The following is a 12,176-nucleotide window of genomic DNA, read 5'->3' as shown; positions in this document are numbered from 1 at the left end:
GGAGAAAACCGTGACCTGGAATTGCGTTTGTGAAGAATATTTCATTGCATCTTTGTCCATAGACGGTCATATTTAACAGGAAATAATATACAATTATATATTTCAAATCCTAGCATACCTTTGGAGTGGTTCCATACTATAGTGGGAATTGGGTTTCCCTTTGCTGAACAATTCAGGATCACCGACTTCCCATATATGCCGTCCTGGTCTCTTGGCTGTACCTCAAAATGTGGTGGAACTGAGCACAAAAAGAATGTGAATATTAAAAAGATGTATGATATAAAATTACATTGATTTAAATCAGGGTTTAGAGACTTTTAGAACAAAAACCAAAAAAGAAGTTCATTAAAAATTATTGGTAAAAATAAAACTTTGTTAAAAGTTTGAATAAATTCAAAGAATAACCCAAATGATCTCAAACCTTTAACGATGAGCTGTATGCTATGCTCGACGGCTGCTGCCTCATTACGGGCGATGCATGTGTAACTGCCGTTGTGAATCTCCGACAGGTTTGAAATGCGCAATGAGCTGGTGAAGTCTATATTGTCGATGGTGACACCCAGGCTGGCATTAATCGGTCGTCCATCTTTGTGCCAGGTTATAGACATGGGCAGGTCGCCGGATATGACCACACAGGGGATGAAGACACGTTGACCGATGGAAGCGCTCTGAGAGTCAGAGTGTTGGATCAGAGGGGGCACTGAGAGAGAGAGAGAGAGAGAGAGAGAGAGAGACAAACTATTATAATACAACAGCAAAGGTACAGTACACTGGGGTAAAAATAACCCGATATTGAAAATATCAAGATTTTATATCAATGTTATCTTTACGACGTAAGGACGTGGAGTTGAATTTGAAAATGGCAAAGCAAACATCAATCAGTCGATACTTAAACTTGATATTTAATTGCATTACTGTACTGACAAATATTAAGGTAAGTACAAACATTTTCTCAATCTATCTAATTATTAGAACATTAATTCATATGTTTATACTGTCATTATACTTGTTTGAAAATACTGATTTGCCATTTTGAAACTTTAAACTTAAAACGGTGCTGCGTTATTTTTTTGTTGTTGATAATTTAGCATGCAGTTTTCTACTTTACGCTTTGCCCACCCTGTTTTATGAACGCCGGCCAACCCACTTGAACATTTCTGGCCTCGTCCCCGTTATAAATAGAAGAAAAGAAATTAACCCGTTAAACATGAACGTTTTTTGTAATCTTTTAATAGATTTTTCTTAATATAGAACCTTTTTGAACCTTCTTAACTTTTACTACTATTACTGTAAATTTAAAGGTGCAGTAAGCGATTTTGATATTTGAAATCCCAAACAAACACACCCCTCCCTTCATTGCTCCGCCCACAAAATGCACAAACAAGCAAGGCAAGAGTGGATATCTCTTTATCATAGCTGAAGCAAAGCAAAATAATGCAGACCTTTTCTCTTTTGTAATGTCTTTCAGCCATCTCTCTTTCTACAGTCTTTCTTATCTCTTTCCGCTCCCCATCATGAGTGGACACGCCCCCGACTGCTGATTGGCTCATTCTCTTCCCTCCCCCATCATGAGTGGACACGCCCCCAACCGCTGATTGGCTCATTCTCTCCGCCCCCATCACGAGTGGACACGCCCCCTACTGCTGATTGGCTACAAATATGTTGTGCTGCTCGGCCTAATCCACTTTCAACAGCGTTTCGCAGAAATCACTTATGCACTTTTAAGTTCAGTCTGTAATACTTAAACCATTGCAAACACATTTTTATGGTAAAGTTCTGTGAACTATAACTCCCATTTTTTAACCATAAATTTCAAATCGTTTTTTAACAGTGTACAGTTACATTCTCCCAGCCTCCCCAATATCAAACAGCAAGCTTTGATATAATCGTTGGCTAAATGTTATTTACATATAAAACCAGCGGTTAGTGTCTTGACAAAATGGCTCAGAACACACACGATATGGGCTATTGGACAGAACATATGTAATCACACATGTACAATCATCTGTGATTTGCAATAATAAGGCTCCAGTCGGCCTTCATAACAAATCATTATGGCTCCGAATCTAGAGATTTCACAGAGGAGGAGGCATAATGTAAACTAATGAGGGAGAAAAAGAGCAAAGAAAGACAAAATAAAGACGACGATAAAAGCACCCTTTCGTTTCCCAGTAATTTCGGCATAATGCGTTCCCCGGGAGACTTCGCAAGCATGATGCTAGTCAGCCTGTCGCGTTTGAGAATCAATGAGTTAAAATAACATTGGAATAAAGCAGCACTTCAGTGCTTATTTAATTCACAACAAAATGGGGATAATGGACTCCAGGGAATCCCTACGCACACTTCTGAATTTTAAGCATGAATGGAGCAAATTAGCTAACTCAATCACATTTGTTCTATCTTTATGACTCTGAACTTACAAAAACAGATGCTTGCTTGGATATTACATAACAGCAAGATCAAATATTTGCAGTTTAACTAGTGTCTATTTGAACTTTAACAAGATAAATGTCTGGATTATTGCAATTGGTGTTCTATCTGTGCTTTGAGGTAAAGCTTTTATGTCATGTTGGAATGAGAGTAACTACAGTCTTTTTAGAATTTACAGTAATTTTGTAATTGGTAAATGACATGCAATTCTTTTGAAAGGCTATAATGTTCTGTGGTTTGACATATACAGGTAAAACTATTGTGAACAGCATTACATATGCAGCTGATACATAAACTCATACTGATTGAGAGATTACATGGAATATTTGCAATTTCAAATATACATATGTCAAAACGGAAAAAACATTTAAATTATCCATTGAACAATTAAACACAAATAATTATTAAAAATGGTGAAAAACTTTAAGGGCCCTATCATACACCATGCTTTTTCAGATGTACTTTTAAGAAAAAAACTTTGTCTTGTATTCGGAACAATATGGTACACTCCTTTGGCTGTGAGCACAGAAAGACATGTGCACTATCTAGTGGACTTTTTAATTTCAAGCGTTCAAATCACTCACACATGCACTGCTGTACGAGCACCATCTGTGGACCTTCCTGATGACAGAAAGATACGTCACGCATACAGTGCATGGACCGCCGCGAAACACGGATGGCTGATGTATACTTTGGGCTTAAGGGTTAGGGTTTTATGAATCACCAGTCATAAGTCCTAGTAATAACCCTAGTTATGCTAGCCTTAACAAACATCATTGAAAATGACACAGATCACTCACTTAAAATCTAGCCTTCATGTACCCAGACAGCAATATAGTGTGGAATCCACGTGTACCAGATGTGGGCCGGATCTGGGCCGACACTATATTGCTGTCTGGGTAATGGCTGACTTCTGTCTGCACAAGCAGTACCTTTCACTGTCACATGAACACTCCTGTGAATTTGTTTCTCTGGATCCACCAGCACGTAGCATGTGTACTCTCCCTCGTCCGAGTTTTGCACATTGGACAGCTTCAGTGTGCCGTTGTTCTCAAAGGCACGTTGGCGATGGTTGAAAGGGAGCAGTTTGGAATCCTTATACCACTTGATAGAGTAATAAGGGTAACCAATGATGCGACAGTGAATGTACGTGTCCCTCCCAGCAATGGCAGTGACATTTTTCATTGGTCGAATACTGGCAGGGCCTGTTGTGAGAAAGAACTATCAGTATACAGAGTCTTTGAATGTCAGTTGATAGGCTTATGTAGTACGTGTAAATATTTTAGTTTTCAGCTATTATATACATATTCTGACAGTAACTAACTAGCTAAAATAATTAATCCTAACTTCAAACCCTCATGGAGGGTTTAACTTCAAGGGATACTCCACCCAAAAATGACAATTCTCTCATTATTTAGTCACCCTCATGCTGACCCAGATGTACATGACTTTATTTCTTCAGATGAACACAAATGGTGCTTTTTATGAAAATAATTAATCTCTTTGAGTCCATATAATGCAAGTGAATAAGTCCCTCAAAGTTGGCACGCGTACATAGTTAATGTGTGTGTGGGTGCGTGCGCTTGTGTGTGTGTGTGTGTGTGTGTGTGTGTGTGTGTGTGTGTGTGTGTGTGTGTGTGTGTGTGTGTGTGTGTGTGTGTGTGTGTGTGTGTGTGTGTGTGTGTGTGTGTGTGTGTGTGTGTGTGTGTGTGTGTGTGTGTGTGTGCTATATTTTGGGGACAAAAAAGTATATCATCCAGATTTGTAAATCTGGTATAAAAATTAAGTAATTCAAGTTTTTTTTAAATGTCAAATGCAGAAAGTTTTGTGTGATGGGTAGGTTTAGGGGTTGGGTTAGTGTAAGGGGATAAAATATACAGTTTGTAAAATATAAAAACCATTACGTCTATAGAATGTCCCCATTCAGATTGCTAAGTAAACGTGTGTGTGTGTGTGTGTGTGTGTGTGTGTGTGTGTGTGTGTGTGTGTGTGTGTGTGTGTGTGTGTGTGTGTGTGTGTGTGTGTGTGTGTGTGTGTGAGAGAGAGAGAGAGAGACAGAGAGCGAGAGAGAGAGAGAGAGAGAGAGAGAGAAAATCAAATATTTTAAACTTAACAACAATCCATTGCTTCCAGCCCATCATCATACGAGTAAACGTCAGCACGTTGTGAAGTGTGATGTAAGCATATTGTGAAACTTGAGCTGACAGTTAGTATGAAGAGATGGCTTAAAGTTTAAAAACTTCGAAATATTTGTATTTTTCTCACACAGACACACCTATAGTTATGCTTCTGAAGATAATGGGGTCATATGGATTATCACCGTATTCCTTTTGCATGGTTTTTGAAGCTTGAAACTTTAAGGAATCTACGAACTTGGATTACATGGACTATGGATTTTATGGATTGTACCGGAATGTGTTCTTCTGAAGACAAAAAGTCATTTACATCGGAGCGGCATGAAGGTGAGTAAATAATGACAGATTTTATCGGGTAAACAGAGTTTTAAATTAGCACAAAGTATCAACAACCAATGGGAGTGAAGGCAGTAGAGCTTGACTGAAGAGGAAGTCTATCATACCTGGAGAGCTCAATCCGTTAGCATTTCCATTCATCTAATCACCATTCATTCCTATTCCTTTCAAAATTAGGTAGAGGCTATTATACTAAGTGCATTAGAGGTGAACGTGATTTCACCAAATGCAACATGTTCGTGGATAAACATCTTTGTTGTTCATGGAACAACATTCAAATCAACCAATCAAATTTGAGGTTTACAGTTAACGTCTAGTTTAGGCTTAGAACCAGGGTTATGTGCTTCTACATCAGTGTTTTTCACTCATCATTTTCCTCTGATTTAAGGGATAACTTATGGGTAGGGTGTGGTTTAGGGCTATGGATAAGGTTAGGACTAAATTTTCAGACTGGAATGTTGTTCCAGGATCAACAAAATATGATGACCCAGGAGCATGTCTTACTTGGCAAAATCCCGGTGATTGGATTGCATTGGTCACACCAAAAATTTCACTTCGCATTTTTATGCCCTTCTCTCGCTAACTTAACTCCGTCTCATGGACTCGTCATAGCTTACGTTGCACGAGTGCCCAGTCCTGGCAGAACCCTTGCAATGGGTCGAAACGGATCATCCTAAGCCCTTGATCAACTCAATCTGCTATGGAGCTTATTCATTATTTATATTTTTTCCATTAGAATTTGTTTGATGTAGCTTTCTATAGCTGGGGATATTGGAAAGAAAAAAATCTAAAAGTACACAAACAAATAATAAATCAATACAATTAACCATTATATTATGTGTATTAAGTATTGTGTGGTTAAATCTCAAAATAATACATATATCATGCACTAGAGTCATGTGGGGTGATGTGACATCACAATCGTGTTGCATTATGGTACATGAAGCTGCCTAAATGAGTCAACATCTGTGCTATTGTCAAAATTGAGTGGATGTCCATATAAACGATCAGCACATACTTGACCAATTGGAACGAACTTCAAAATGACAAAAATTTTTGGGAAGTTTGTGTATTTAAACCTTTGACTGTCCCTTTTTGAGCTTAAATGGTTGTAATTCATGAATGCTTTCCAATACAGACTTAAGGTTGGTCTCCTTTTAAAGAAGACTCAGCAGATTAATGCACTTCAAAAAATGATTGAACTAAGCATTTTGTATTTTATACAAAATATATATTTTACCATATAATTTGGACTCTAAAATTGCTATAAATCCAGAGCCATATGTCTTACCAAGTTGTGTTTCAAATTAGAAGATTTCTTCACTAAATTTAAGCCTGCTAAAAGGTACCCTTAAAGTACCCTTTGTAAAGCAATGTCCAATTTCAAAACAGTTTTCACAGGATGCATTTTGAGTGTTTACGCATTCGAATGATACCTAATTTATGACGATTACTAAAATATGTGAGAGTGCAACTACTGGGACTCTGACAGTTAACAGACTATAAGCGAAGTGGAACGCACCCATGCTCAACTGCAATCTCAAACTTTACTCCCATTGGTTGACTTCACATTGAGAATCTGCACATTTGCATAAAGTCCTTGTCACTGAGAACACCACTTTTAGGAGGCTGCACTGCATTTACAATCTAAGATTTTCCTTCTAACTACAATCTCCATATAGAAAACAGACAATCTTGTTTTGTGTGGTTGTGGTGTGGTGTGGTGTGGGTGTTTTTGAGGAGCTGATCTGACAAGCACCTCTTACGTTTATTCGAGCCTGGTAGGAGACCGATCCGGCCGAGTTGTTGCAGGTGCAGCGGTAGACGCCCCCGTCGCTGACCTGTGTGTGGGACACATTCAGATAGCTGAGCACGTGGCCTTCGGTGGTGATGATGCGGTCCATGCGGTGGTTGCTGTCTTTGATGACGGGATCTTCGTCCAGGGTCCATGTGACGGTGGGGAGTGGCGTTCCTTTCACGTGACACACCAGCGAGATGGGCTCGTTCGGGCTCACCACCTTCTCGCTGAAGGCGGAGAGAATCTTTGGTGTCCCGTCTAGAGAAGTGGAAGGCAAATTTGTAGACAGATGGTTTAATGATGCAATATTTAGCTACGTATCACTATTTCAGAAATAACAGTCTAAAAAAATTACTTTTAAAGGGATAGTTCACCCAAAAATGAAAATTCTGTCAATAATTACTCACCCTCATGTTGTTCCAACCCCGTAAGACCTTCGTTCATCTTCCGAACACGAATTAAGATATTTTTGATTAAATCTGAGAGCTGGATCACTCCTCCATAGGCTTCTAAGGGATTGAAACTTGTTCCCCGAAAAGTTATTAAAGACATCGTTAAAATAGTCCAAGTGACTACAGTGGCTCAATCTTAAGTTTACCAAATGACGAGAATACTTTTTTGATAAACTTAAGATTGAGCCACTGTAGTCACTTGGACTATTTTAACGATGTCTTTAATAACTTTTCGGGGAACAAGTTTCAATCCCTTAGAAGCCTATGGAGGATTGATCCAGCTCTCAGATTTAATCAAAAATATCTTAATTCGTGTTCAGAAGATGAACGAAGGTCTTACGGGGTTGAACAACATGAGGGAGAGTAATTACTGACGGAATTTACATTTTTCGGTGAACTATCCCTTTAATATACACTTATGATTGTTGAGCAGCCTTTTCTTGAGGTGACACATTGTTCATAAACTAAATGTGATGTTTAATCTGTTTAATATTTCAGATTTTTGTATCTTAAATTAAATCGCTGGTATCATCAATAAAATACTTAAAAAATCGTATTATCTTTTAAAAAAAACCCTGAGGATAAAGACTTATCTTTAAAAAAGCATGTTTAATTGTATTGAATATTAAGTTATGTTTTTTTTTTTAATAGCAGAGCATTGTGGGCTGGGTGGCTCTTTTTTCGAGTGCTGTAGGTAATTTACTCGTGAGTAAACCGTTACTCTGTTTGTTGTTAGTAGATCATACGGGTCAAAAGGCAATGCTAACATGACAGTAGTATGTTCAGAAATATATTTATACTCCATCTACAAAACCTAAAAACCAAGAGAAGTTTTTGCATATTCTGAATTTTCTCAAATATTTTATGTAGTGCTGTTAAATCGATTAAACGCGAATAATCAGATCTAACAGAAAAGTTTGTGAATATTATCTATATATTCACACAAACTTGTATGTTATATGTGATTAATCGCGATTAATCGATCTGACAGTACTCGTGCTAAAAGTCAGGACAACTTTAATACATTTAGATCCAACAACATGACCCAAAACCTGATACAAAACACATAGAAAAGGGATTATGAAACTGACTCACATTCTCAGTAAAATACGGACAATGCAAAATACAATTGACCTAGCCAGACATTTCTTGAAAATCTTTTCAGCCCTTTTTTCTTATATCATGACACTTAACAAGAAACAGCTGTGTTTTCAAGCTTGGTGCCATTGAAATCTTTACTCTCTGATCATCCTGGGGGGTTTTAACATCATTATAGATTATCAATATCCTCTGTATGCAGTTTTGTGGCAATAGGTGACAGTTGCCCCAGCAACCGAGCTGAAGCCACAAATCTGTTCAGCTGCAGGGCTGAGTAGCTTCAGTCCAGTAGAGGCTTACATTAAAACACATGCACAGTTACACATACAGTACAGTATATGTTCACAGTAGCACTCCACAACTTCACAGGTCATTAAAATTCAAGTCGCATTGAAATGGAAGTAGCGACAGATCTTTTATTCTGCTTTAGATCACGTCCCGTAGCCGCTGCTATTGCACAAAAGGGTGAGATTGGTGGTGCCACAGCGCAGAAAGCTGCTTTAGAAACCAGTGTAAACACCATAGAAAAGTATACTGGAAGAGAGAAGCGAACGGATGTTGAGTTCTTGTTACCATTGGTGACTGGAAACGGAGAGCTTTTTGAAGTTCTGTGGCAAGGAATTGCCAAGAAAATGGGAATCGATGGTGAGTTTAATATCTTATCATGGGCGTCAGAACCATTATACATGGATGGGACAAGACCTACCCACTTTTTAAGACCAATTATACTGGACCCACTCACTTTTACCGTCAGCGCATATGTCTGTTTGCTTTTCAGAGGGCTGTCAGTCAAATCCATTCCACTTGAGGAATGCCCTAATAAATTAAACTCCATTTCTGCAGAATCATTATATTTCTCAACGAGACGCAACTGAAGAAAATAACCGCCCGTTGTACCCTTCCAGTCAAATATTGCTTTGCAAACATCAATAACAGCTTTAAATTGTCAATGCTGGCAAATTACCATGGTATCAGCAGCGGGATAATCCACGGATAGCTGTGCATTTAATGCACAACGTGAAGTGAAGTTTAGTTTACTTGTTTAATTAAAAGGCACCAGAATACATGAAATGGCATTTACTCCAGTAACATTTTTCTGAGGGAGGACCAACCCACTTTTGTTTTGCTTCCGACACCCATGTATCTTATTAAAGTCATAAGCATCATAGATAGTTTGTGTTAGTACCAGACTTTATTTATCTTAATTTACTGTTGCATGTTGTTCAGAAGACGAGGGAAAAGCCAAATGGAAAAAAAACTACGGGATACATACACTAAAAAAAGAGAAGATCAGGATGAGAGTGGGTAGACACAGGCGTAAAATGCATTCTCGGTCTATCTTGCAGGCGTGAGTTACCTGAAGGCGATCAATCGTTTCGGTTTCGGTGTGAAAGCACAGTTCCTCTGCGATTGGCTTCGCTTTATTGCGTCGCGCTCAGTGTGAAACAACGGCCTTAAGAATGACATGAAGATGTCAAAATATTCGTTTTTGGATGAACTATTCCATAAGTTATGGACATAAGTTGACATAAGTTATGTCTCAGACAGTCCTGGCTCCCTATCTGCATACTTTTAGTAATTTCACACAAACAAGTATTACACAATTTTTTCAGCTTCCTTCGAAGTTGGACTTACCTTCTAAGACAACCTGAACTAAATCTTGGGTGGACATCTTGCCATTTCGAGCAAAGCACTGATACGCTCCTCCATCACTCTTGGCCATTCCCTCCATCACCAGGTTCTCGTTGTTGATGCCCGTGATACGTACGTTTATACCCTGATAGATCTTCTCACCATTCCTGTACCAGCTGATGTCATACTCATCAGAGCCAGTCACACTGCAGAACAGAGACACTTGGCTACCCACGCTGCCCCTCACCTTCCGTGGGCTTACCACTGCTTTCAGAGGCTCTGGGGTGGATGGAAACACACATACTCGCACATTAATACACTATTGAATAAAATAATTTTGTCTAAATTCAAAGAAATTGTTTTGTCTTTACAGACCATGTTTTTAAGAGGATTTGGACTAAAACTTTGTTTGTCATCTTTTAAATGCTTAATGCTGCAGTCAATTCAACTCAGGAAGTCATCATATCGAACTTGGAAAAGTACAACAGAATGCTACATGATGTCATGTGAACATAGCGTCACCCAAAAGGTAAATATTCACTTTTAAGCAAATAAAAAAAGTCAGTTCTGAGATTACAATGTAAATAAATCCTGTTAAGCAATCGTTTGCAGAGACAAAGTGAGTAAAACCAAAGTCCCTTTAAGACGAGTCTTTTCACTCGGTGGCCATCTTTGAAACGCCTCTCTGGCGTGTAAGTGAAGCTCCTATCTCTTTGAATGGGGAAACATAAAATTCTCTAAAACTGTTCGCCAAGCTTACAATTAAATTTCATTTTTTTAAATCACCAATGAAATCTGACAACTGTCTCTTAAATGTTGTCTCTAAATGCTCGAATCATGACAGAAAACAATATTTTTCAGGCTGGATAACACTAATGAGCAATGGAAGCGCAATACGACTGTTTCTATGGGAACCGGAGCTTCTAACGGCAGCTTTACTAATGACTTTACCTATTGGCGATTGGCTCTTATTTAGAAGGCGGGACATATTGCCATATTGAGCGTTGCACTTTTCCCCATTCAAAACAATGCGAGAGTCTTGTGTTATTCTATAGTCTTTGGTAAAACATGGTTACGGATATTTTCTATTGATATTCTACACTTTCAAAAAGTACAGCATTTTTTATCATCCACAATTTGTTGCTTTGTTGACAAACAAACACCAAGACACCTAACGGTAGCCATTTTGTTTTGAGATATGGTATTCCGTTGTAGTTGGAAGTCTAAGATATTGATATACAGCTTTGATTGGAACACAGCACATGTAAAGACTTGTTAACTAATAACAGCTCATCCAACCAATCATGTTGTTCGCTAATTTGTGTACTTGCTAATCATGCTCAACTTAAATTTTTCGGTCAACAGCCAACACATTTTTGGTTTTAACTGTATCGAGTCAAATAGGAATTATTTACATCCAATACATTTCAAAACCAAGCTGTCAAAGGGCACATATCATAAAAATGTGAATGCTAGAAATGTTGAATAATATCAAATTAATGTCACTTTAAAACAGGGGTTTTCATTTCTGGTCATTGAGATCCATATTCCTGCAGAGTTTCACACAGCCCCTTTCACACAGAGTCTTTACTGGTAAATTACCCGTATATTAACGGTAACAGATCATATGTGAACAGGACCTTTTCAAAATACCAGTAAATTGGTTCTGGCAATTAATCAGTAGCGAAGTTGTAACATTACCAGTAAATTACCGGTTATTATGCGCTGCGTGAATAAAGAATGAAGATTGCCCGTATTTTGCACGTTAGAACGCGCTGACGTAAGAAGTGATTTGGGCCAATTAGAAGCCGTTGAAAGAGCAACAGCTCTGGGCCATTCATAAAACTATGACGCAGATGACGTCTTTTCTCAGCAGTGTATAGACCTTATGCGCCAGATAAACGAGGGCGAAGCCATCTTTAGAATATTAGGCTTGTTTGAGATGAGCAAAACCGATCACCGGTGATCAGCGCGTAATGCATGCCGGTTAGAAATGTGTCTGAGTGCGGTCCGCCTTGCTCTGATGTCATGCTGACGTGTGTCAAAAAACTCTCGCTAGCGCAAGGCACACGTTTCGGATTCTGCAGTCGCCCGCAGTTGCTCTCCACCGACTGCGCTGATCAAAAGCATGATGGGAAACGACTTGCTGACGACACAGCTTAATGTTGATTGGTTTAAACAACCGTGATGTATATTGTTCTCTTTTAAAATGTTTGATTTTAAAACTCGGATATCATGTTTTATGTCCATATGTTATGTGTGAATATTCCCAAACTCTCGGACAGTGCGATCTGG

General features: G+C 38.6%; 1 protein-coding gene across 1 annotated transcript in view; it reads right to left on the bottom strand.

Moving 5' to 3' along the window:
- Nucleotides 1-12,176, bottom strand: part of dscamb (Down syndrome cell adhesion molecule b) — a 174,289-nt gene that overhangs the window by 47,339 nt on the left and 114,774 nt on the right. Inside the window, exons 6-10 of the mRNA XM_077207616.1 lie at nt 9,885-10,160; nt 6,661-6,957; nt 3,363-3,635; nt 422-700; nt 119-238 (exon numbers count right to left, since the gene is read on the bottom strand). Of these exons, the coding sequence (XP_077063731.1) occupies nt 119-238; nt 422-700; nt 3,363-3,635; nt 6,661-6,957; nt 9,885-10,160 (1,245 nt within the window). The remainder of the gene's footprint in view (nt 1-118; nt 239-421; nt 701-3,362; nt 3,636-6,660; nt 6,958-9,884; nt 10,161-12,176) is intronic.

Source organism: Siphateles boraxobius, unplaced genomic scaffold (assembly GCF_051911475.1).
Source record: "Siphateles boraxobius isolate OS27281-9 unplaced genomic scaffold, OSU_SipBor_1 6, whole genome shotgun sequence".
Taxonomy (NCBI): domain Eukaryota; kingdom Metazoa; phylum Chordata; class Actinopteri; order Cypriniformes; family Leuciscidae; genus Siphateles; species Siphateles boraxobius.
The sequence above is the reverse complement of the archived record's forward strand: the minus strand, read 5'-3'. Positions and strand labels throughout refer to the sequence as shown.